Genomic DNA, 27674 nt, shown 5'->3' with positions numbered 1-27674 from the left:
TCTTTTCTTGCCCCAGATGTCAGAAGGCCCTAACAAGAAAGGCTAAAGCCAAAAAAAACAGCAAAAAATAACCAACCACCCCTGCACTAACCATATTTACAATATGTACAACCCAAACCACACCACCACCTCTCACTACAGAGGGGAAGGAGGGAGGGTAAATTGGACTGCAGCAATGTGGATCTTCGAACATCTACATTTATGGTAGGTACAAAACTGTACTATGTTCTTCATCTCACATTGCTGCAGTCCTTACATATGGGTAGAATCCCAAAGCAGAGGTAAGGGAGGATGGCAAAACTATAAAGCATTAGGGGCTGCCAAAATGCCCTGTAAAATTGCAGTGGCAAATCCAGCCCTAGATTTAGAGTAAAGTGGAAGGTGGTAATGCTTAGAGAAAGTATGCACTGAACTCCAAGTAGCTGCTTCCAAAATATCCTTAGTAGCCACCCCCCTTAAAAAGGCTGTAGAAGTGGCAGTAACCCTAGTGGAATGAGGCCTAATCCCAGCTGGAATCTCCTTACCATGATGGGAATAACAGAAAACAATACAAAAACCAATCCACTTAGAAATAGTTTGTTTTGAAACAGGTTTGCCCTGAGAACCCAAAGCAAAAGAAACAAACAACTGCTGAGACTGCCTGAACCCTTTAGTTCTGCTCAAATAATATCGTAACTGTCTGTGTATATCCAAAGTGTGCAAAATCCTCTCCCCTTTATTTTGGGGGTTTGCATAAAAAGTAGGCAAATGAATAGTTTGGTTTAAAGCCACACTAGAAACCACTTTAGGCATAAAAGAAGGGTTAGTACGCAAAGACACCCTATCCTTGTGGAAAATTAAGAAAGGCTCAACTGCCATAAGGGCCTGTAATTCAGAAACCCTTCTCGCAGAGGTAATGGCCAACAAAAAAGCAGTCTTCCATGATAAATATTTCAATTCTGCAGTTGCTGCAGGCTCAAAAGGTTGTAGAGTGAGTTTCTCCAACACAAAATTGAGGTCCCAAGCAGGAGTAGGAGCTCTACGTGGGGGTCTTATATTCTTTGCCCCACTAAGGAATTGCTTAAACAAAGGATGAGAAAATAATGGTGGGACACAGTCACAGTGAGCAGAAATCGCTGCAGCATGAACCTTTATAGAGGAGAAGGACAAACCTTTGTCCAATAACTCAGTAAGGTATTGAAGAGCAACACTTAAATTAGGTTTAGAAACATCAAAGTCCTTTGCTGTACTCCAAAATAAAAAATCTCCTCCATTTATCTGCGTAAACTTTCCTTGTACTAGGTCTTCTGGCCTCCAAAATAACATTCAAAACTTGTTGCGGAAGCTGAGACCCTCCAGGGTTTAAAACAGAATATGCCAGGCTGTTAGATGTAGAGAGTTTAGTTTGACATTGAGTAAATGACTGCTCTCCTGAGATAGCAGGTGAGGAATCGAAGGCAAAGGCCATGGAGGCTCCCGTACCAGACTTCTCAGTAATGGGTACCAGTGCTGTCGAGGCCAATCGAGCTATTAAAATCATGTTTGGCTTGTCCTGTCTGACCTTCAGGAGTACCTTTGGGAGGAGAGGCAGAGGTGGAAAGGCATACACGTGAAGATTGCTCCAATTGAATGAGAGAGCATCCACTTTCCAAGCTGTGGGATGAAACCTTTTGTGCAAAACTTTGGCAGCTGGTAATTTAGTGGAGAAGCGAACAGATCTATGTCTGGAGTCCCCATGACACTGTCAATTTCTGAAATACTTGAGGATCCAATTTCCACTCGTGGGGATCCATAATTTGTCTGCAACACATCTGCTAAGGAGTTCTGTGCTCCTGGCAGAAACCTTGCCTGAAGATTTAGCTGTAAACTGAGAGCAGTCTCCCACAAAATCATTGCTTGTCTGCATAGAGGATATGAATGCGTCCCCTTGCTTGTTGATGTACCACATGACAGTTGTGTTGTCTGTTTGAATCAACACCTGCCCTGGAAGAAGTAAATCCTTGAAAGCTATCAATGCAAATTGGACTGCTAACATCTCCTTCAAGTTGATATGTAAATGTTGAAGTCTGGCAGGCCACGTGTCTTGTACCCATTTTCCATTTAGATGAGCTCCCCAGGCTTTGTCTGAGGCATCTGTCGTTAAAATCTGACTCGCCTCTGGTCGGGTCACAGAGAGTCCCTTGTTTAGGTGACATTCCTGAGCCCACCACAGAAATTCCTTTTGAATGCAAGGTATTATCTGAATGACAGTGTCCAAATCTTGGCAGTGCTGCGTCCATACATTTTTGAGATACCATTGTAGCTTCCTCATATGCAGTTTGGCATTGGGAAGTACCAGAATACAAGATGCCATGAACCCCAAGGCTTGAAGGACTGTCCTTGCAGTCAGCCTGGACTGACGAGACAATTGGTGGAAGTAAAGAGAAAGATTCTTTTGTTTGTCCGGGGTCAAAAAGGCCATCTGGGATGCTGTATTCAGTCTCACACCCAGAAAGCACATGTCCTGAGAGGGTACTAGACTGGACTTTATTTCGTTCACAGAATACCCCAGGCATCTTAACACTGCCATCACATACTGTAAATGATGAAGAAGTTCGTCCTTCCCTTGGGCCAGAATCAGGCAATCGTCCAAATAAGGATAGATTTGTATTCCTCTTAGCCTGAAGAAAGCTACCACTGGAGCCAGAACCTTCGTGAACACTCTGGGCAGTAGATAAGCCAAAGGGCAATGCAGAGAACTGATAATGAAAAGTCCCAGCCCGAAAACGCAGATACTTCCTGCAACTGGGCCTGATAGGAACATGAAGGTAAGCCTCCTTGAGATCCAGAGTCACCATCCAGTGGTCTTTGCCCAGCAGAGGTAAAAGCTGTTGTAACGTCAACATTTTGAACTTGGGAATGTCCAGATATGTGTTGAGGATAGATAAATCCAAAATTGGTCTCCACGTGTTCCCTTTCTTTGGTACTAGAAACAGGCGAGAATAAAATCCTAGGCCCACTTCTGGCAGAGGGACAGGTTGTATGGCCCCTATTTGAAGTAGTAGAGAAATTTGTTTGTGAGCCTCCAGCCTTTGCCGAGGAGGAACGTCTGGCATGCCTTTGAAAGGAGGCAAGGTATGGAAATAAAACTTGTAACCTTGGTGTATGATATCCAATACCCATTTGTCTTGGGTAATCAAAATCCAATTTTCTTTGAAGAGTGCCAACCTTCCTCCCAAAGGTGCTGCCAGGCAAGAAGGATCTGGCAGCTGAAAAAGTAGGTCATTGGGCCTGTTTACGAAAGGACTGGCCCCTGCCCTCACCCGAAGATTGTGCAGGTGAACTCCCTGTTCTAGGTCTAAAAGAACTCTGAGCTCTGCCCCTACCACGTCTAGATCTACCCCTAGACTGAGAATCATAAGAAGGATACGTCCACCCCTTAGCAGGCCAATTCCTACTAAACTTGGGGGCTGAACTTGCAAAAATCTTTAACAGCCTGCATAGACTTAGCCTTGTCTTCCATTTTCTTCAAGACTGACTCCACAGGTGAACCAAACAACACATCAGACTGCAAAGGAGCATCCAAAATCCTTGTCTTAACATGGTCAGATAAATTCTGATCCTTCAGCCAGGCGTGCCTGCGAAGAACTGAACCAGTGGCAGCCACCCTAGACGAGGCCTGCACAGCATCAAAACCACATTGTAATGAATGCTTACCCACCTGTTCAGAGACATGCACCAAATCTTGTAATTCTTTGCACTCAATGCCTTCCGCCAGAGCATCCACCTTAGACTTCAATTGAGAAAGAAGAAAGTTTTGGTATTTCAACATATGAAACTGGCAATTCAAAGCCCTCATAGCTAAGGTAGAAGATGTATAGACCTTCTTTCCCCATCTATCCAAAGCTCTGGCCTCTTTATCTAGAGGAACCGGATTTTTACAACAGAGGCCTTGACACCCTTAGGTCCCTGACTAATAGTTTCTGGGTCCGCCCTAGGACTCTTATAAAGATATTTATGAGCCTCAGGCACCCTGTAATACCTATCCGGTTTAACAGGCGCAGGAGGCAGAGAATCAGGATTAAGTGAAGCCTCTGAAAACACATCTTCCACAACATCCAGAACAGGGGGTATAGCCAAGGGCCTATGTTGGGGTAAAAGCAAAAATTCCCTAAGCCTTTTCCGAGAATCAGAGAAGTCCTGACCTTCCCACTTAAAATGTTCCCTCATAGAATGAAGTGTCTCTGAAAAAGAAAAATCCTCTGGAGGAGAAGCAGAAGGAGTGGAATCATCTGCATCAGAATCAGAATAAGGAGAGTACTCCTGCAAGTCTTCAGTCAAGACTCTGAAACATCCAAGCCTGCTCAAAACTTCCCAACTCTGGCTCCACCCTAGGCCTCTTATCAGGAGGGGGCAAAGAACCTCTAATCAGAGTAATCAAATCTTCTGCCATTTTAAGCATGTGCTTCTTAGGCATAGACCCTGCTGAACTAGGAGTGACACCAACAGAAGCTAAACCTGGCCTGCCTCTGGGAGAAGCCTTGGAAACAGAAGGAGAGGGCCTAACCACCCTAGGAAGGGAGGGGAGTACAGTAACTTGAGAAGCCCCTTCAGCCTGACCTGCCTCTTGAGAGGCCACATCCTGCAAAATCAAAGTCTCCCCCTGAGACTCCAGAGAAGTCTCCGTCGGAACCACCGGTTCCACTGAAGCCTCTAAAGAACCGGCGTCCGGAACGGACGACTCATCTTGCCTGGGTTTAACTGTTTTGTCTTTGCGCTTCGAGAAGCAGGCGCTGGAGAGTCCGGTGGCATATTATAATTGCACCGCTTACCAAAGACCAGCCTAGCACAATCTAACCTTCGCTTAATAGTGCGCTTATTGAACCTAGCACAAAAGCGACACCCGACAACGTCGTGCTCAGGCCCCAACAAGGAATGCACAAAGAATGATAATCCCTATGCGGTATCTGCTTCCCACAAGAAATACAGTTATTCACTTTTTCTGACATCCGGTAATACACTGAGGCAAGAAAAACCAAAATATTCCCAATGGGTACTTAGCCAACTTGGATTCGGTCTGAAACTCCGAACTCGAAAAATTTCAGAACGCCGAACGGCACTTGCAACGCTGCTTCTGCATCGGACCATGCGGCAAAAAAGACTGAGGATATGACGTCGGTCATGCGCTTTTGTACCCTGACGTCCTGATGTCAGTTTTAAGCGCCGTGACCGACGTCAGCCTAATACTTTGGTATTCGGGCCGACCGAGGACAGCGGACTACCCATATGTAAGGACTGCAGCAATGTGAGATGAAGAACATCTTCCTATGACCCTATTACAGATGCCTGCTGGTAAAAGAATGCTCACACCTTCCCGTTTATAAATTTACTGTAATGCAGCAGACCTCTGAAAAAATCAAAACGTTACTGCCAAATCCAAATATTAAGCCAATGTCCCAACTTAGCATACAATCACTACTGAAAGTAAATCTCACCTACCTGAGCTGATACTTGTATCTTATATTTTACTAAACAATGCAAGCCTTATTTCCTCCCTACTCCCCATGTTAAATATAGTTTCAGAACAAACAATACCTCCATCTGTTCGACTTGACGCTGGTGGGTTCCTCTTGTTCCCTGTAACAGGCTCCTTGCATCATCCAACTGTGACTTCAGGAGAAGGCTTTCATTGTATAAAACAGAGAACTGGGACTGCAAACACCTATATTCTGGGGTATCCCTTACTGCCTCATCTACAATCTTCTGGAGTTCCATCTAGGGGGGAAAACGTAGGTGATCATTAGTAATGGGGCAAAAACACAAGAAAAGAATGCAGAAAAATTAATATGAACAAGCCCAAAGAAGTCATCAACATTAGCAAAGTTTTGCAAAATACAATATTAAAAACTAAAAAAGACACAAATGTGTAGGAAACTTACCACATAGTACATATATTTGAGTGTATTCACTGTTGCAGACATTGGGCTTGGGATTTTTGCCGCATGCTGAGGATGTATGACGCAATTCTCAGAATTGAGAATCCCTTCCTCCTCTTTGCAGGGTGAGTGCGGCCTTATCTTGAAGGTCAACACATCTGGTATAAAGGAGGCATCAACCCATGCTCTTTTCAGTTCTCACTTAACACCCAAAAAAGTTGAAACTAAATACATTCCTGAAAGGGGTATTTCCTCCTACTTTTCTTGCCAGGAATAGTCAAGCAATAGAGTCCCAGCTTTGCAAGCAGGCGTTCATGGTTTAAGTACCAAGACAAATGAGATATGCAGACTTCCCAGTTAGCCTAGACAAAAAGGAAGGTCTGGGGGAAGGATTACAGCTACCCCATCTCAGTCTGCACCCCTCCCACTTAGCAAAGAGGGGACAAAAAGGACGGAAAATAGAAATGCAACACTGAATCCACAGGTTCATCCTAGAAGCTGCTACCTGGAGTTCTGTACATACCTTCACCAAGCATTACCACTTGCCAATTTTTTCTAAATCCAGAGCTGGCTTTGCCACCGCAGTCTTGCAGGGCCAAATAGCTGGTCCTAATGCTATCCGATTACCCCCTCCCATCCTTAGCTTTGAGAATCTACCCAAATGTGATGACTGCAACAGTGAAACACGAAGAACATAGAACAGTTGCGTACACTTACCATAAATGTAGATGTTCGAGTGTATTCACTGTTGCAGTCCTGGTTACCCACCCCTGACTTCTTTTGACTATGCCTCTATTCATGTTTACTATGCTTAAAGCTTTTTTGGTGTATTTGCTTTTTTGTTGGGGGATGTAACCTTGTATGTAATTGCTTCCCATTATGGGGGCACCTGACATATGGGACAAGAAAAACTGATGTAATGGCATCGGCTGCATGCTTTATACCCCTGACTACCTAACGTCATGGAAGATGAGACAGCAAATGACGCAGGACCCAAGACTTTGATAATCAGGCCGACTGAGGGCTACTGCAAGCAGATAACCCAAATGTGATGACTGCAACAGTGAAACACGAAAAACATCAGTCAATGGACTAAATTAACATATTTTGAGTGACTTGTGTTTCAGTGCTAAGCAAAACGAATACCAAATGGTGTTTGTCAACGTGAACAGGCAAATTAATGCTGTGAGAGAGAAGACCAAAAAACTGGCAAGGCACAAAAAAAGAATACGAAACAGGTACTGTTTTTCCACTTCCCTAAGTTTTTACAGCTAATAAGACTGAACTGTATGCAAAGAGGGTAGGAACTAGCTTGCAAGTGCATAATTTTGACAATTCTCACAATCTGAGTGCTGAACAAAAAGAGGAGGCTATCCCTTTAGAGGAGCCCCCCAGGAGGTCAGAAAGGATCCAAAACCAGATGCAACAGGTGTCCAACAGGGATTGGAACACCACCAGGAATGGTGGAAATTATTATGGACAGAGAACTGTGTATTCGGGGGGGGGGGGGCAGGGGAGGGAGAATGTATTAGAAAATGTTTTGAATCATAATGACAATACAAATGATGTTGTTTGCATTACAAATACAGATGATGTTGCTTGTACTATCACTGAAAATTACTATAAAGACTTTAGTATATATAATTACAGTAGTCAGGCTGTTACTAATGAATGGGCAACAATATTTGAAATGGGTATTATGTACCTACAACTAATGCCAAGAATGACAGATGCCTGATTTGAAATTGTATACAAGAAAATTAAACCCAAGTTGTTACTTTCTAGGTAATGAATTATACAACCCCCACGGAGCTGCAAAAGAAGCAGTGTGTTTAACCCCCCACCCAACAGTTCAACTATTTGAAAATGTATGTAGTAATGACATCAGGTTAATGTTATCAAAAACAAAAATGAGTAATATATTCAATTTAACAGAAGTGGAGACTAAGCTTTTGCACAGTATAACAACAAACAGGCCTATAAGGGTTATGAAACCCGACAAAGGTGGGGGGCTGGTGGTAATGGATCAACGTACGTATATAGAGAAGATACTGAGGATTCTATATGGTGATGATTTTGAAGAAGTGTTGTTAAATGAGCTACACATAGCATACAAGAATGTTGATGTCATATTAAATGATTTATTATTAAATTTTCAAATAAGGGAGGAATACAACTACTTAATTCAGACATATCCTAAAGTTCCAACCATATTTGGAATCCCCAAAATACACAAAAAGCACCAGCAACCCACCTTTGAGACCTATTGTAGATGCAAAGGTATCAAAAACAACTACCTTAGCTAAGTTTATTGATTTTCACTTGAACACAACTTTATCAGAACATAAACATATATTGAAGGATTCCTGGGACAGTTTAAAGAAAATAAAACAAGATCTATACAGGGAAAAGTTGATTATGGTAACTACAGATGTTAAAGATTTGTTTAGCATTATACCACATGAAGAACGTGACATGTTCTATGACTTTCTATGTAAACAAACCAACTTTAGCCATAAAAGAATAGGACCCTTACAGAAACAATGCTCAATAATAACTATCATTTTTGAGAATCAGATTTTTAAGCAACTACAGGTGTAGCGATGGGGGTGGCATGCACCCCCCCCCCCATTTACAAATATTGTACTTGCTCAATGGGAACTGACTCAAGTGTTTACGATTTAAACAATTTGTTTTATGGAAGATTTCTTGATGACATACTTATTTTTTGGGGAGGAAATGAGCTACAGCTGAACCTTTTTTTGAATATCTAAATAAGAACACTTCTTTTTTGAGCCTTACTATGGAACACAGTAATAGAATTAAGTTTTTGGATATCCTTATAACCAAATATGATTCACAGAAAAAGTTTACCACCCCATTTACAGAAAGCCCACATATTCTAACACTCTTCTACACTTGGAAAGTGGGCACCTTGACTTTCAAAAAAGATCTTTGGTGAAGGGCCAATGTGTGCAGTTAGCACAGATGGTCAGTGACCTAGAAATGTACACTGAAGAAAGGGAAAAGTTAAGGGGTATGTTACTTAGGAGGGGATACCCTAATAGTTTCATTGAACCAGTTTTGTGCGAAGTTACAGAAAAGAGTCAAGGGACACTTTTTTCCATTGTTGGGCTCAGAGGAAAGTGACAAAAGCAATAACAAAGAAGTTGATGTGGGGTCAAGGAACACAAATGAGTTTAACAGGGCCTTTATTCTCACGAACAATTTGCAATTTTATGATACAAAACATATATGATATATATGATATAAATATATACAGAATTAGTTTATATTCAAAAGCAATAAAGAGGTCCTTAAAAATGTAGATGACAAACCATGTGCCATAACAAATTTGTTGGAAAGAAACAGAGGGGAATAAAAACTATAAGAAAGGTAAGATGTCAAAATGTGTACACTGCAACCAATGTGCTAATGTATTAGAAACAGAAAAAGTTTTTATTCCAAGGCATGGTACAGTTCAACTAAATTTCAAGTTGAACTATAACAGTACACGCATTGTATATGTTGCCCTATGTCAAGACTGTGAAAGTTTTTACATAGGGAAGACTAAGAAAGCGTTTAAAGTTCGCATTTACCAACATATGTATGACATCAGGAAGGGAAATGAAAAGAATGTATTGGCTGTACATACTACTTTGAACCCAGATCACAAGTTTAAATTTATAGCCACAAGTAGTATCTGATAGTAGGGGGGACCTAAGGAACTGTTTCTAGAATTCAAAGAATTTGTGTGGCAACTTAAGTGGATGCCACCAACCCACCCAGACTAAATGATGTAGTTTCTCTCTCCAGCTATTTAAAATTAAAAGTTGAACTACATTTTTAGGGGGAGGGCACACATGTATATTCTTGTGGCAACACAATAATATTTGCCTATTTTAAGTACATGATTTATTTATGTGGAAATGTATTTTGGATTGTATTTTAATTTTGAGATGGGGGCTGATGGGTTATATGCAATATGTAAATAAAGAAGTATGGTTTTAATGCATTTTACAAGGTGAAATTCAACTGTGTATAACAAAAACACCAGTGACTTTTAGGTGCATTTTGCTTTAATGATATCTGATTAGCCTGACTATAAAAGGAAGTGATGTATGAAAAGTTCCTGTTTTAATTTGAAGTGTAACAGACAAAAGTGCTAATTAAACTTTGTATCCAGTTTCACCGGCCAGTGTTCATTTTCTTTACATTACTGGTTTTATCTGTGGTTGTTGGATGAAACAGGGATTAGTTTAGTTTGCAAGGTCACTCTATCCTTGTGGAGGCTCAGTGTTTACTTGCACATAACCTTCTAACATTCTGAAATTCTTCTGCCTAAAATAAGTCTCCCATGTCAGAAAATTCAAATGTACAACTGCTGCAGATTAGAAGAATGAAAAGGTTAATTTTTCTAAGACCATCCAAGTCTTAACCAGGGTCCATGCTTTTCCTTGGTAGATGGGACTGACCATGCCTTTCTGCAATGGCTGATTGGTGCCAGAGACTGGGGGAAATGGGTACATAAGCAGAATCAGCTAACGAGCACTTTGACAGATGCATGCACTAACACTGAAAAAATCTCTAGACACACACTGCAGAACCAAGGATCCCTCTGCTAGTTTTAGATCCTAATTCCTCATTTGGTACCAAAGGTAAAACCTGCTCCATTTAGCTATACAAGACTTCCTAATACTAGGTCTCCTAGCCTTCTTCACAACTTTGAACATGTCCTCATAATAAAAGTGCAGGAAAGGTAGCATGATTAAATCCTTCAAGCAGCTAACTTATGTGTGGCCAGAGTGGTGTACCAAGGACACACTGAGTAGAACCAAAAGATCCATCTGCGAGTCAGCACCAATGGCTTCTACCTTGCCTTCTCTAGTAGTAAAGCAAACCAGTGAGGCTTTGACCAGCATGGGGCAAACAGAATTATTTCTGGCCTCTCCTCTCTGATGCACTACCTTTGACAGCAAGTGTATACATGGGGTAAACAAAGAAAGATCTTCTCAATTCAGAGATAAGGCACTCACTGTGTAAGCATGTTTCTGTAGAGCTCTGCAGCAGAACCTTCCTAGCTCTCCTTTCTAAAGAGGAGTAAAGTTTATTTCTGCTATACCCCACCATGCTATTAATCCAGGAAAGCATCCATGTGCAATAACCACTTGTGGGAATCTGCTGCAATCTTGTTCAATTTGTCTGCCATGGAGTTCTTCTGCATAAAGATGTAGATAGCCCTCAGAACTATTTGCACTCGCCAGTACCTCCTCCCACACTTGTATATATGGTCTATGGAGTGGGCAGCAGTGTGCTCCCTAGTTTGCTTTTGCACCACATGAAAGCAATGTTGTCTTGTGACCACAATGAAGACCCGTGCCTTCCATGAAGTTTCGACAGCCCCAAGTACCAGAATGACAGCCATCAGTTCTTTTATCTTTAAATGTATTTCTCTCTCTTTAGGGTTAAAGAAGCTTTCCACTCTAAGCTTATAGCTATGAACCCCCCCCCCTTGCCAAAGCTATATCTAAGAGTAGGGTCCACTTTGGAGCAGGTTGCTCAAAAAGAATCCCCTCATTTTGTTTACTTGTCTTATCAAGCATTCTAATTTTTTGTCTTACAAGTCACAACTGGTACCAAGCACTTCCAATGACTACATGTGTTATGTACAAGTGTTGCTCAAGAACCACTGTAGTTTCCTTAAGTGAAGTCTTACCACTGGCTCTCAATGGTGGGAGGCCATGAACCTCACAGCCCTCAAGAAATCCCTGGTTGCAACCACTGTCCTTAGGGCCATGTCCTGAAGGAAGTTGGTGAGGGGAATCTTCTTCCTCCTCCTGGGTCACACAAGTTCGGACTATTGTTGCATCCAAACAGGCCCCTACAGTAAGGCAGCAAACATGGTTAAGGTCAGAAATAATTTGGGAATAGTTCAAAGGGAGTCCCAGCCTGTGAAAACATTCTAGAATAAAGTTCAAAGAGTTCTGTACCCCCTCGTTTAACTGGGTAAGGCAATAACTCAGGTAAAGATAAATATGAATGCCTTTGGTTCTGCAATGAGCAATTAATGGAACCTGATATTTCATAAAATGCCTTGGTGAAGTGTCTAATCCAACACAAAGTATATTGGCAAAGCTGACCCATCCCCCTACTAAAAGACTTGGAGAGCACCGGTGATCTTAGAGATTAGGAACTTACTAACTGGTGCATCTTTGAGGTCCAGAGTTACCATCTAGACCTGGTTAGCTAAAAAGGGTAAAAAAGGACTCCTGAAAGAGCTTGCTTTTGCAGACCTAAAATGGGTTTTCTTAATGTCTGTTTCCTTTGCATGAGCAACTTTTTATAACTGAAAAGTCCAGCATTTGACCACCGGGGACAAGCATCCCCTGTACATACCCCTCCCCCTGCAATTCAGCATTTTAGGATAATAAAATCTACTAAGTGTTCTTGGTCCTCCAAAATAGAAAGGAAGCCATGCATTTCTGGCTGGGACAGAAAATGCAGTCTGCAGACTTTGGAGATGATCTGCAGAACTCACCTGCCTGTTGCAACGTCTAGCCAGTTTTGGAGGAGAAAGGGCAAACAAGAAACCCATTTTTTGGCTTGGAAGGCTGGTCAAGGTGAACACTATGGGAACTAGGAAGGAATAAAAGCAGTGCAGTCATAGTTGCTTCCTACTAGAAGCTGATCTCCCTTTGCCCTTAGCTTGGATGCATACATTTTTCAGAGACATGAGTCAGCATTGTTTTTTTAAGCCTCTTGGTGGTGATGGCAGTGGGGGGTTTAATGTTTGTAGACTATGACTTATTAATATGTACTTCCTTTCTGACTATCCAAGTGCAGGCATCACCCGTCTCTTTCATAATTGCTAAATAACCTCTAAACTGGATGCCTGGGGGTTGGCAGCTGTTTTGTTAGGAATGACTTCAACTTCAGTCCAGGAAGATATGTACTTGACCAAAGGCATGATGGCCTTTGGAGAGACAAACCAGAGTCCTCTGTATTAAAAGGCATTGGGGCACAAGGGTTGCCAAAGCCCCTCCATGGACACAAAGCCATCGAACCTACAGAGACCCAACAAACCAGCCTGCTCAGTCTCTGCCCTCATTTCTCTGTTTGTGCTTGCTTCTTCCTTTATAAAACTCCCCCTTCCAAAATAGAACATCTGTACTACTCTGATGCTTTAACTTGGTAGACATAATTGATAACTTCATTAGAGCCATAGATCTCAGAGCTCAAAATAAGAGAAAACTGTCCCACAGTGGAGTAGAGCCATAGATCTCAGAGCTCAAAATAAGAGAAAACTGTCCCACATTGGAGTACTTATCTGGTCAATCTGACAGTTAAACGTTCCATACTCTGCATGACACAGACATATACTCATGGCAAGAATGAACTTGGGATGAGATAGGTGGACATCCCCATTATACCAGGATGTGTCAAAGTCCAAGTGAAGGTGGCATCCACCATGAGAGAGACTGTGTGTGTGTGTGTGTGTGTGTGTGTGTGTGTGTGTGTGTGTGTGTGTGTGTGTGTGTGTGTGTGGGGTTGAAGAATGGAAATGGACAACACGGATGCCTAGATATGGCGAGTACATAACTTAAATCTTATGTTGCCCTTTTCATTCTTCCTCAATGAATGGGACAGAGTTCCCAGCTACGTGAATATTGGGAGGCCCTCTTAAAGATATTCCAGAGAACTGCTGAATCAAAGGCAGCTCTGCTTCTGGAGAGTAGGTCTAAATTGAATGAGTAACAAAAGTATGAACACTGGACCATGTGACTGCTGTGCAAATATCAACAGACGATCTTGACCAAAAGGCACAGGAAGTGGCCATGGATCTAGCTGAGTGGGCTTTAGGCAGACTTGGTAGAGAAACATTTTGTTGGTAATAGATCCAAGAAATGAAATCAGCTATCCATTTAGCTACTGTAACTTTAGATACTGGATAACTCAGTTGACTTTTTAACAAGGAGATAAACAAGTAAGTCTGATTTTCTGATTTCTTTAGCTTCTTCTTTCGGCTTTTCCCAGTTAGGGTTCGCCACAGCGGAACTACGGTTTGCTAATGATTGGCAGTTGATTTTTATGGTGCCAAGGTGCCAACTCAATGCTCAACCTTCAACGAAGGCATGCCCATGCCCGCATGTCTTTTGAATGCCACTCGACTGCAGGGAGGACATGCAGACTCCACACAGAAGGCGCTCCAGCCGAGAATCGAACAGGAGAACCTCTTGCTGTGAAGCAAGGCTACCGCTGCACCACAGCGTGTAAATAAAAGAATAATTGCCATTACACTTCCAGAAGATGCAGCATGTATTCTCATTTGTTTGAAAATTTGGGCAAGAAAAAACAAATGAATGAATTGGTTAATGTTACATTCCGAAGTCACGTTAGATAAAAAGGAAGGGTTAGTTCATAAAGTAACCCTGTCTGTATAGAAAATAATGTACAGGTCTGATGAAAGAGCCTGGAGTTCAGAAGTCATTTTGGCAGAAGTAATAATTACTAAAAATGTTGTTTTCCAAGACAGATACTTTAAATCTTTCTTTTTCTGAAGATTTAAAGGGTTTTTGAGTCCGATCTTGTAGTACACCATTGTCAAGTCCCAGGTAAGTGAAAGATCTTTATTGGAGGTTTGAGGAGGAAAGTGCCTTTCAATAAGAAGGAAGAGGCCAAACAATTTTATCTCCTGTATGAAAATTTGATATGGGTGCCACCTGTACTTTAATCATAGAAAAACTAGTTCCTTCGTTGAAAAGAGCAGCCACAAAATCAAGAACAGCAGAGATAGGGGCAGTAAAAGGGTCAACATTGTTTCTTAACGCATAAAGGGAAAATCTTTTCCATTTGCTCTTGTAAACCTTTTTGGTGGAGTCTTTTTGTGAGGATAGCAAAATGGTACATACTGGGGAAGAAAGCCAGGGTTGTCTGGTTATTACTGGAACTGGAGAAACCATTCAGCTAGTTTGAGAGCTGGGATATTGGGATGATTCACCTATGAGGGGTGCGAGAGAAGATCTGGAGCGGGAGTCAGTATCTAGGAAGGATAACGAAGATGAGACCAAAGGAAGGGGAACCACACCTGGTGAAGCTAGGAAGGAGCAATGATGATGACTCAGCTTTTCAACTGAGTTGCTTTCTGTAGAAATTTTGTGATCAAAGGAAGTGGGGGATAAGCATAAAGGAGACTGGATATTCAAATGTGTTCTAGAACATCTCTCAGCGACTCCCTCTGAGGGGGGAACAGGACAAAATACCTGTTGTGGGGGGACACAGAGGTTGCAGTAAGGTTGTCCCAAACGACGGAATATTTCCTCCGCTACTGACCGTTTGACAGACCACTCCTGAGGCATCAGAATGGACCTGCTAGTTTGTCCACTAGTACGCTGGATTTTCCCGGAATGTGCATAGCTACTAGAAGACAGCTGGAGGAGATTGCCCATTGCCACACTCTAATAGCCTGCCAGCAGACAGGATAAGACAGGGTTCCCCCCTTGTTTGTTCATGTACCAGATACAGAAATGTCAGTTTAAATCGCTATAGTCACTAGAGGAAGAGTATCTTGAAATGCCTGCAACACTAATAGGACTGCACTTATCTCCAGGATGCTGATATGTGAATTGGTCTCTTGGGGAGACCATGTGCCTTGGACCATCGCTTCCAAGTAATGCCCCCCCCATCCCAACTGAGAGCCAACTGTGGTCACTGTGGCTAGCGGGGGAGGAAAAACAAAGGGGTTTTCTAAGTAAATGTCATCTAACTGGATCCAGCAGTGAATATGGTGTTTCAGTATTTGTGTAAGCTTGACTGGAAATGACAGGGATTGTCAAAGACTAGACCATCGAACAGCTACAGTCTATTGAAGAATATGCATAAAGTAGCATGCTACAGGAAGCAGAACTATTGCTGCTGCTATAGACCCCAGAGCTTGAAGAATTAGTCTGGCTAGAGGAGTCAGATGAGATAGAAGTTGATATACCAGAGATCTGAGCATGTCTATGCTACGAGTAGGCAGAGGCAATTTGTGTTGTATTCAGATGTGCACCAATAAACTCCAAGCTCTGTACCGGTGTGAGGCTTAATTTGACAAGACTGACTGTGATACCTAGTGACTGACAAATCTGGAGTAAATAGTCCCTGGATTGTTGTAGGAAATGCATTGTAGGGGCTGTGAGAAACCAGTCATTTAGGTATGGAAACGCTCAGAATCCCTTTAGTCTCAAGTGAGCTGCCACCACTGCCATACATTTGGTGAACACCATAGGCTGTGGTGAGTCCAAAGGACAGGGATCTGAATTGGCAACGACTGGCTCCCAGACAGAAGCATAAATAACTTTGTGCCTTTATTCTGATGGGATAGTACGCATCCTGAATATCTGTGGAGTGCATCCAATCATCCTTGGCTAGAAATGGCAGAATGGCCTGAACTGTGACCATTTGGAACTTTTTCAAGAACTGCTTTAGTTTGCTTAGATTCAAAAATTGGTTTCAGATCTCCTGTCTTTTAGGACAGTAAAGAGAAACTTGAGTAAGTTCTGAATTCACTTTGGTCGAGTGGGACTTCCTGGATGACTCATTTGTCTAGTAGCTTTTAAAATTTCTTGTGCTGCAGTCTTCCTCGGATTGGGTGGGATGTCAGGAAGCCTCTTACTTTTGGAGATTGGGGACTGGGGAAAATGGTATGAAATAACCTCTTGATATCTGTAGCACCCAGGAATCTTTTGTTATAGCACCCCAGGCATCTGGGTGCACGGACAAGTGTCCCCCAACTGCCTCCAGAGATGGGCAGTTAGGCTGCACTTCAGGAGTACTGAAAGTATCCATCTGGGAAGGAGAATCGGAGACTCTGATTTTGTGGGCCTCCTCTGCCTCGAGGGTGACGTTTACCAGTAGAACTGCCTCCTCTACCTCTGAAGTAGTTGTGTCGGCACAGATCCTGGAAAGGTCCCTGAGATTTGTGGAACCACATTTGTTTACTACCTCTTTGGTTTCCACAGAAAGTTCATTGAGGGGTACAAAACTTGATTCCCATGCCAGACAGGGTCCTTCCTTCTTGTTCACTGTGGGTAAGCATTTCTTTCACAGAAGGCCCAAATAAAGTTGTTCCATGAAAGGGAGCATTGATGAAAGATACCTTTAAAGGCTCTACAAAGTCACATAGCCTTAACCAGACATGTCTCCTTACTGCAATGCCTGATCCGGTCGCCCATGAAGTACCTTCTGCTGTGTGAGAGATCAACCTCATGGATACACTGGGAATTGACAAAAGAGTGGTCAGCTGAGAAGATGATCTTTTGAAATCCTCTGCAGACATGGAGTCACAGACCAAATTTGACAGTTCCTTGGTCAAATATCTCCGTAGCCTTGTAAAGTGTACCAGATAGTTCTGGGATCTCAGAGAAGGTCACTGTGGCAAAAACTCACTTTCCAAATCTATGCAGCAGCCCAGACTCTGTTTGGCGGGTAGACAGAAGAGCTCTACTTTTTAGTGGCTGCCACCAAATCTGGCTCCTCCCATGCCCAGGAAGAGACTAGATAAAAAAAACTCACCCGGGGGGGGGGGGGGGGGGCACCCAAGATGTAGATGGGCCAGAACCAAAAGCCTCCAGAAATACTGACTCCTCCAGAGAAATTAGAAGACCAACCACATTTTTGTTTAAGGATCTTTAATATGTCTCCAGAGGAGACATCATCAGGTGGTGATCTGGGTGACCCTTCTCCTTCCTTGAAATCAGTATGTTAAGTGAGATTCCAATGTAGAATCTACGTGCCTCTTCTTGCACATCCTCTTCCGATGGACTTCCTGGGGGAGGGATCAGAAGAGAGGGGGAGTACCTCCATGAGAGGTGACTGGAACCTATATGGAACTGCCTGTCCCTTTGGAATAGGTCTGATGGACTCGGAGCTTGGAACTGAAGAGGGGATGGGGTAGATCAGAAGGGTGAGAGACTGGATCTCTAAAATGAGAAAAAGAAAAAGAAATTAGATACAGATAAGTAAACTTTTCTTGGTTTTGGAAGGAACAATAGCAAACACTACAAGAGAAGGATCCTACATCTGTTCACAATGGTGGCAAACGAGATCAGAGGTGCCGGGGATGGACAAGTGCATTATGGGTAGAGGCAGGATCTTGAGAGTTAGCTCCAAAGTCTGAAGTACGTGACTGAGTTGGATCTGAGGATCGGATCCATAACCCATTCATTGAGGAAGAATGAAAAGGACAACATTAGATTGTCCCAAGTATCTATTCCTGCAGATCAGCTTCTGTCCTGCTCAGATGATGAGGTAAAGGATATCCTGGAGTTTCATGCCTACTTCCTGAACCAGGACCTATGCTTCCATGGCCAGCCTACAAAGTGGGAACGACTGTGTTTCCCTTTCCTTGTTGCTGTACCACATCACTGTAGTGCTGCCTCTGTCACACAGACATCCATCACAAATGTGACAAAATTCCACCTGTAGCGATCTTTTGTTCATTTTTGATGGTATCAATGGCAGTAGTATGATCTGCACTTCCTCTGGTTACCTACTATCTAAAAAAATAAAGCTTTAGTTTTGCATCATCAGACAATTCATTATGTAAACAGAGAAACTGCCTTCAACAACTTGCAACTTTTCGAGGAGGGAACTGTTAACTGCAATGCCATATCAGATCGAGTTTACTCTGTCTTTGCAGAAGACTGTGTATGCCTCCTTAAACAAGAGGACTTGCAACTCTATGTCCTAACTGACATCCCAACCCCCCAAAAAACGTTTTCCAGGACAAGGAGCTGCAGTGGCTCCATGTACAATACCCCCTCAAAAATGGTTTATCCTAATTAGCAGACAAAAGGAGAACAGCAGACATGTTGCAATGGTTCAAAGGTGCCCCTTGATGGAAGGGAAAGACAGTCACACTCCACATTCCCATCAGTAGATCTGTCAAATATTGCAAGGTCTGCAGCTCTGCAGTCCTTTGCGGTCATGCCTCCGGCTGAGTGCCAAAGTGAAAACTTGTATAATTTAGTTAAACTTTACTACTGCTTGATTTCATGGCTTTCAGTAGGACATTAAAGGTCTCTTTTGAGACCCAAGGTAACCGGATGGGATGACCCACTCCACTATTCCCAAGATCTTTAGCTTTAGGTGAACCAAAGTTTTTCCTGTCCTATTTCAGCAGCATGCAATTTTGCAGGAGTAAAGAAGGCCCTTTTTCTGACATCTGAAATTGAAAACAGTGCCATGGTAATTAGGCCCATATAAATTTGTCTGCTGCTTAGGTCCTTATACTTGGAAATCTGAAGTAAAATGTCTTCATCTGAAATGTCTACCAGTGGCAAAACTCACATGTGTGAATGATCTGAACACTCTTGGTACTAGATTCTACTTGTAACTGCTCACACTGAACGTGCTTAGCTTGCCCATAATTATATTCAGGAATGATCAGAAACATGCTGCTTGAAGAAGCTGCACCAACACTGCCTGTGCCTACACTATCAGGGTTAGTCTGCAAAGTTGGTAAAAATGTATGTTACTTCTATCTGTTTATATACCACACAACTGTAGTAATGTCTGTGAAAAAAGTAAGGGTCTGTAGTATCTGTTCAAATCTGAACACTTTTATGGCAAAGAAGAGTCCCATCTCCTCTTTTACACTGTAATGTTTGCTAAAAGAGTTATGGCTACAGTTTGAGCATTTTAAGATAGGTTGTACATACTCTGCATGCAATGTATGGCACATCTTTATGTCAAGGTCTGCTTTTCTTAGAGCATAGCTATAGTTTTCCCATCAGATGAATTATCTGGTTCACCAAGCAACTTCATGGCTGGAACAGGTGGGACTGTCTAATGAAGCAAATGACTGTGCTGCTATCCAAGGATCCTGATGTACCACTGGATCTTCTACACATGCAATACTAGCAAGGATGCCATCAAAATGAAAGATGACATTACAAAATCCCATTAACGATATACAGAACAGCTAACAATGCACTGAAGTAATGTTATGTGTACTGTTATTGGTTGCAAAGAAGACCACACTACAACGAAAACTGAGAAAAATTCCATCAATATGAAAAGCGCTCTAAATACTAGATCAAAAACTCCAACAGTAAGGGATATAAATCCAGACAGACAATTATATTGCAAAAAAAAAATAAATAAATAAAAATGTGTTTAAAGCTAAAAGCTGAGGGGGAGGAGAAGATAGGGAATGGGGGTGAGAAGTACATCTACTATTATGGTAAGTTCTTACACAGATGTGCCATGTCCTGACAGAAATCACTGTTGCAGTACTCCTGACATATGACCGATTAACAGAGCTAAAGGAGGCAGAAAGAAGTGTGGTTGGCTAATCAGCAGATGAGCTGTTTAGCAGTCCAGGCAGGATGGGCTTAGCAAAAGCAGCCTAGACCTGAAGAAAACATCAGTTTTGGAGTAATTGGTGAAGGCATCTGGCTCCCCTATGAAAGGCACTTAAAGCCGCTGCACCCTATTTCACCACAGTGTGAAAATCAGAAGGAAATGGCATTAGATATCCAAACTGCAATAGTTGGCAGATCGGATGGCACAGTTTAGGGCTTATTAAAAGATACAAACAGCTGGTCAGTCTTTCGTATTTAGTTTTGTCCAGATAAAATCTCAGTGGTCTGTGAATGTCCAAAGAATGTGGAATTCTTTCCCCCCATTTTGGGAGTTGGGAAAGATACAAACAGCTGGTCAGTCTTTTGTATTTAGTTTTGTCCAGATAAAATCTCAGTGGTCTGTGAATGTCCAAAGAATGTGGAATTCTTTCCCCCCATTTTGGGAGTTGGGAAAGAAAGCAGTTAGATAAATAGCTTGTCTGAAGGACAGCTTTTTCACTACCTTAAGCATGAGGGATGAATTTTCCCTGAAAGTCATCCTGTCCTTGTGGAAAATAAGAAAACGTGGAATAGCCATGGCAGCCCTGCAACTCAAACTCCCTACACTTGAATAAGTAGTCTGCAAATATATTGCAGAACAGAAGGGGCATGTATGGGTGTATGGGTCCTGAGAATGCTTGCGGCACCAATAAGAAAAATCTTTTCCATTTAGATGTGTATGATTTTCTTGTAGTGGGTCTCCTGGCTTCCTGCAGGACTTTATCAACCTCCTCAGAGGATAGATGCCTTTGAAGGATTAGAATCTTATCCACAGAGTGAAGTTGAACGAGGAAAGGTTTAGATGGAAAAGCAATCCTTTTCATTGAGTGATAAGGTCTAGGTGTAGAGTTTTTTCCTGCAATCTCCCTTTGTCAGGTAAAATAGCAGGGGAAACCAGTGATGTCTCCGCTAAAAGGGAGCCATATAAAAGGAGTTTGGGTACTTCCTTTTTTTGATATTAGAAAAACGTTTGGAAGTAGGGGCAGTGGAAAGCATAGAGGCACTTCCCTGTCCACTGGAAAAAGGCATCTGTCCTCTAGGCTGAGGAACAAGGTTCCCTAGTGCAGAACTGTGAAAGCGGATGGTTGGCTAGTGATGCAAAGAGGTCTATCTGTGGTGTGCCGCACTGAAGAGTGATTGCATGGAAGGCCTGTCTGTTCAGGGTCAATTTATGAAGGTCCTTCAAGGAATGACTTAGAAAGTCTGACAGGACACTCTCCTATGAGGGAATGTATGTGGCTTGGAGTGTGATGTCCAACTTGGTACCCTAGTTCCATGCCTCTTGTGCAAATCTGTACAACTGGTAAGACCTCTTGTTTATGTATCTCATGACTGTGAAGTTGTCTGTACACTAGGTATGGTCCTGTTTGTCATAGGTGGGAGAAGGTCTTCAGCATCTGAGCCCTCGTTTCCTTCAGACTGATATGTTCTAAGAACAGTGGTTGCCACCTGCCCTGTATCTGGTGTGATCCTGTCCACACCCCCTATGCCTTGTCAGAGGCATATGTGTAAATCTCTTGGAGAGGGGAAGTTTTATGTTGAGCTTGACCTGTTCCTTCCACCAAAGTATCTACTTTTTGAGACAAGGGAGGAGGGGGCTCAGGGTGTCCAAGAGATGTGGTGGGACTGTTAGGGTGACACATTTTAGATATCACTGGATATTCCTCATGCGAAGTTAGGCTAGGAGGAGCATAGGAATGGTGGCCACAATTAAACCTAAAGTTTTTAAGATCGCCCCTGCTGTGCAGTGTGTTAGAGGAGAGATCTAGGAATAATTTGGTTAAACTCGACTTTCTCTGGAGGGAAGAATGCATGCATTTTCTTTGTGTACAGTCTGCAACCAAGGAAAACAAGGTCCTATGTAAGAACCATGTGGAATTTTTTGTAGTTCACTGTGAATCCCAGATTTGTCAGAAAATGCAGGATGAAATCTAAATGCTGAAGGACATCTCCTAGAATGAATGGAGCTTGGAGTAGCTGGTTGTCCTGGTAGGGAAAAATCTGAATGCCCTGGGTGCAGTAGAATGCCAACACTGGTGTTAGAAATTTTGAACAATCTTGGTAATGTGGAAAGACCAAAAACCAAAGCAGTAAATTGAAAGTGTCATGAGCCAGAAGAAAACTTGAGGAATTTCCTGCAAGAAGGACAAACACATATGTGCAAGCAGGCTTCCTTCAGATCCAAGTACACTAGTAGGGCCTGGTGGAGAATGAAAGGCAAGAAAGAGAAGAGCATTTTGAAAGTTGGTACTTTCAAGAATGTGTTTAGAGGACAGAGGTCTAGGATGGATTTACACTGTCCTTTTCTTAGCACCAGAAAGACTCTGGAGTAGAATCCTTTACCCATAAAGTCTTTAGGGACTTGTTCAATGATGCCCTGGTTTAAAACATCCTGAATAATGGTAGTGAAGACATGGACAGCTGGTTGTGAGGAGGATGTGGCACTCCTTTCAGGGGAGGAACATTTTCCCAGGACATGTAATAACAGTTCTTGATGACGGACAGAACCCATTTGTCTGTGGTAATAGTTTTCCATTGGGCCAGGGAGAGTGACAATCATTTGGAAAGGGGGTAAAGTGGGCTGAGGGCAAGGGGCAGGTGCTGTGAAGGTAGTCTCAGATTTTTATTTTCAAAGGGAGGCCTTCCAGATGGAGTTTCCCTATGAGATTTATCAGAGTACCTTTTCCTATGAGTTTTTCTTGGTTTTTGAGATGTCTTAAAGTCCCTTCTGTGGAAGGATGTAGACTTAGATGAGGAGTTCCTATGGTATCTAGGAACTGAGGAAAGTATAATCTTTATCCAAGGGGAGTCAAAGAGTTTTTGACTCTAAATCCTCAGGAATAGGCAGGCTATGAAGCCATGCATATCTGCAAATAAAGACCCAATAACTGCAGTCCTAGAAGAAGCATTCACAGCATTCGTAACAGCATTTAATGCTGTGTCTGGCCTTAAAAAACAACAAGTTCTTGGAAAAATGGATGACTTAGAAAACAGGGCAAGAAGGAATATCCAGATCTGTGAAGTTCGAGAAACAAGAGGGAGGCAACATGGTGAACTTTAAACTTCTTGGATCACCAAAACTTTAAACCTTCCTGAAGCCCTGCCTTTTGGAACACAGAGGGCTTACGGATCCCTATCAGCAACAACTTCAAATAAGAAACCTTCAAATTCAGATGTGTCCCAGAGAGTATCCCTCCTATGGAACAAGCTTTCCATCCATATGGCACTGAATTTCTCTATTACCCAATTTAAACGTAACCTACACCAGTGGAATTGGAACAGGAACTCTACACAGGGCCTGGCACCCATGTCCCTTATGGACAGAGGTAGTTTATAAATGTGGAGCCCTCAATGTCCTATTTGGATACAGGGCTTCTTTATTCTTATGGAAAAACGTGACTAGGCTTAGAAAGCCCCCCACCCCAGGTCATTAGCCTTGTAACAATCTACGAATCTGAGTGTCTATTCATTGTTAATGAGCCCACAGAGAATGGGCACTGGTGTTTAGTGTGGTTTTACATGTAAGGGTGTGTCAATTATGAAAACAGAAATAGTAAGACCGAATGAGGTGTCTTGAATGACTATATAACTACTGGATGAAAAGTAAAGTGTACATGAGTAATATGGCAAAGATGTCTCTGGTGTGGGTCTATTTTTCTGTTTATGACGGATGATTGAAAGGGTGACAGATAGGGGTTTGTGATTCTTTTTTTTTTCTTTTTAAAGCTGTCAGAGAACAATTTACTGGTCACATGACTGCAAGTAATTTTATTTAAGCTGTTCTCTTTAGTAATCTGTAATTTATTTATTTTGGTACATATTACAGGCTTGAACAGAAAAAGCAACATTAACAAGGATACATGACAGCATGTTTCAATGAGACACTGAAATGCCACTGATGTGGAAAACTGTTAAGGTGAACATTTGGGATAGTGTTTTATAGTGCAGTGCCATGCACCTACATCTGGTGGAGTTTGCATTGTGTATCATGTACTATAAAGCAGGCTGAAGTTACACATTTATAGTGAAAACTGAACAACTGAAGGTTGTAAACACACTAGTTACTTAAAACAAAAAAAAAAACTGAAACAGTCTCCAAACAATGGTAAAAAAACAAAGAAAGAAATACTTAAATACACTGCTAAGTCACAAGACGAGCCTTAAAACAACTCTTTAGCGTTAATGTAACTTTATTTCATACTTTCGTCAATAGCAATAGACTTCTTCAGAAAAGAATTACACGAAAGATACATGAGCTGAAGTATGTTGCTCCACCTGATTTTTATAACTCCCTTCCCTTATATCATAAAGTATGTGTTCTACCACTGCAAATAGAAACTTCTTGTAATTACTGCACCTAATAGTATGTTTATATAGGGCATTATTTTCATTCTTTGTTTTAATGTCATAAAGATGTTCCTTTATCCAGGTGCCCAACTTCCTAGAGCTCATTCCTGTATAGTAACTTGGACAGCTTAAACACAAAGTTATGTATATTATCCCTATAACCTGGCAAGTATAACCTTCCAGGTATTTCTATAGTGTACTGTAAATGTTCTAACATCACGTAGGGCCTTTTATACATAAACCTACAAGCAGCACAACCACTGCACTTAAAAGTGCCTTTATTTTTGTTGGTATGTGGATCCTTTTAGAAGAAGGAAGATGTGTGGCACTGAATCGAATAAGTTGGCGTCACTTAACATGATACCCCGACCCCATGTAGAAAAATGGGAAAAGGGGGGCTAATGATGATGATATGCAGCCTCAGCTTTAATACGGTTATGTAACATTTGTTTAATCTTACTGCTCTTTTTATAAGCAAAGAAAAGCTGTTTACATAGGAAGTCAACTAGGTGTCTATTCCCCTTCTATAATTTTCCAGTTACTAGACATAATAGCTCTGATGTCAGTACTATCTACAGACATTTCTGTGGCATATCTAGCCCTATCCTCTGCAGAATTTCCTTTATCTTTCTGCTGAAATCCTTAAACTAAGATGGGTTTAAATTGTTCAGATCTCTTGGAAATGATTTCCTGGGCATTTTTATTTAACATGTCTAGTCTATAGCCTCTTTATAGGCGGCCGCAGTGGTGCAGCGGTTAGCGTTGCTGCCTCAAAGCAAGAGGTTCTCTGGTTCGATCCTCGACTGGGGTGCCTTCTATGCGGAGGAGTCTGCATGTCCTCCCTGTGGTCGCGTGGGTTACCTCTGGGTGCTCCGGTTTACTCCCACATCTTAAAGACATGCTGTAGGTGGATTAGACACTCTAAATTGGCACTAGGCGTGAGTGTGTGCCTTCTGTGGAAGGTTGGGCGCCAGGCTGGCAACTCGACACCGTAAAACTCCACTGCCAATCATGAGCGGAAATGTAATCCGCTGTGGTGACCCCTAACCGGGAAAAGCCGAAAGAAGAAGTCTATAGCCTCTTTCTTTAAACAAGGCAGAAATAAAGTTTACCTTTTCTAAATTCATTATCTTCCTTGTCATTCCTGAGGCTCTTACAAACTGGCCTCTGGGTATGTTGTTTTTTATGAAATTAGGATGATTACTTCTATGGTGAAGACAACTGTTAGAAAAGGTACTCTTACGATGGATTTTACTTATTTACTTACTAGTGTCCCAATTTAAATATACATCTAGAAAACAGTGCGTGTGTCCCTCACCTCCTAATACAAATTTTAAGAAATTGGAACCATTATTAATACTGGCCAAGATGTAATTGGAGTTACTGAGTTCTAGTGGAATTTTGCTTATAAGAAAAAACAAATCATTTATAGACTGCTAAAAAAAATTTTGTTTTTAGCAAAATCTAGTTTACTCACAATTTCTCTTTCCCACCAGCCTAGTAATAAGCTAGCAAAGGATGGAGCTACTGAGAACCCCATAGCTACCCCCATAGTTGTTTATAGTACCCATGATTAAACAATAAGAAATTACTTTTTAGTACTATTTCTAAGTGGGAGCAGTAGAATTCTACAAGAGAAGTATCTATACCTGTATACTTGTTTAGATATAATCTAATACATTCAATACGTTCTTGTTGGGATAGTGAGGTAGACACACCATATCTAGGGTTAACATACAACAATTGCCTTCTATCTATATGCATCCTGAAAGGACTTAATGCTGTTCAAAAAATCCCAGGAAATCTCTGCTGTAAGATGGTAAATTCTGAACTACAGGATTTAACACAATCTAGAAACAATGAGATTCCCTCTGTGCTACTGTGTGGTGCAGACATTATCTGTCTAAATTTTTATTTTTTTTTTTGCATCTATACGAATTTTTGGTATCCCAAAAAGAATACCTATTTTAGGATATTCAACCAATCTAAAACTGTATAGCTCAAAATCTGTCAATCCATTCAAGAGGCAGTCATACAAACAATGCTGTATATACTTAAAGCTATCATGCACTTGTTGTACAGCCACTTCTAAGTATTCTTCACTATTGTCTAACATTTTTTCAATAGCAGTACTACATGTTTGTACATTCATGACTACCAAGCTACCCCCTTTGTCTGCATTAATGAATCTCAGCTGTTTCAAGATACTGAGTTCATACAGAGCATGCATATGACCACACTAAAGTTGAAGCTCTATACACCAACAAAAATAAAGGCACTTTTAAGTGCAGTGGTTGTGCTGCTTGTAGGTATATGTATAAAGGGTCCTACATGATGTTAGAACATTTACAGTACACTATAGCAATACCTGGAAGGATATACTTGAAAGACTAAAGGGATAGTATACATATGTTTAAGCTGTCCAAGTTACAATACAGGAATGAGCACTAGGAAGTTCGGCACATGGATAAAGGAACATCTTTATGACATTAAAACAAAGAATGAAAATAATGCCCTATATAAACAGTAATTATAAGAAGTTTCTCTTTGTAGTGCTAGAACACATACCTTATGATTTAAGGGAAAGAAATTATAAAAATCAGGTGGAGCAAAGAGAAACTGAACGGAAAGTAAGATTAGAGGCAGACAAACCAAGTTTAAATGACACCATAAATATTAAATGCTTTCTGAAAGACAGCAGCTTGGCTAAAGGAGTTTACATGTTAGAGTTAAACAGAGTGGCAATTAACATTGGATGTATTTCCTAATTCTATTTTTATTGTGATTGGTTAAAATAATTTTATTTCAAGTATTTAAGCTCATGTATCTTTCGTGTAATTTCTGAAGTCTATTGCTACTGACAAAAGCGTGAAGTAAAGTACGATTAGTGAACACTGCATTAGCAGACGAAAGTGCTTAATTTATGTTGTGATACAAATGTTTTTTTCGCTGTCATGGATTTTTGCTGCAACAGGTTTGCAAGGATTTATTAAATATTCTACACTGAAGATTTGTTTCCAGTTCTTCCTGACTCCATTGGCACTATAGT

At 41.6% G+C, this 27674-nt stretch overlaps 1 protein-coding gene across 1 annotated transcript in view; it reads right to left on the bottom strand.

Annotated features, from left to right (window-relative positions):
- RNF20 (ring finger protein 20) overlaps positions 1-27674 on the bottom strand; it is a 1863764-nt gene that overhangs the window by 1283035 nt on the left and 553055 nt on the right. The window contains exon 10 of the mRNA XM_044084026.1: positions 5554-5733. Coding sequence (XP_043939961.1) covers positions 5554-5733 — 180 coding nt within the window. The remainder of the gene's footprint in view (positions 1-5553; positions 5734-27674) is intronic.

Source organism: Protopterus annectens, chromosome 9.part0, assembly GCF_019279795.1.
Source record: "Protopterus annectens isolate FY-2018-M chromosome 9.part0, PAN1.0, whole genome shotgun sequence".
Classification (NCBI taxonomy): domain Eukaryota; kingdom Metazoa; phylum Chordata; order Ceratodontiformes; family Protopteridae; genus Protopterus; species Protopterus annectens.
Note: the sequence above shows the minus strand (reverse complement) of the source record. Positions and strands in the feature narration are given on the sequence as shown.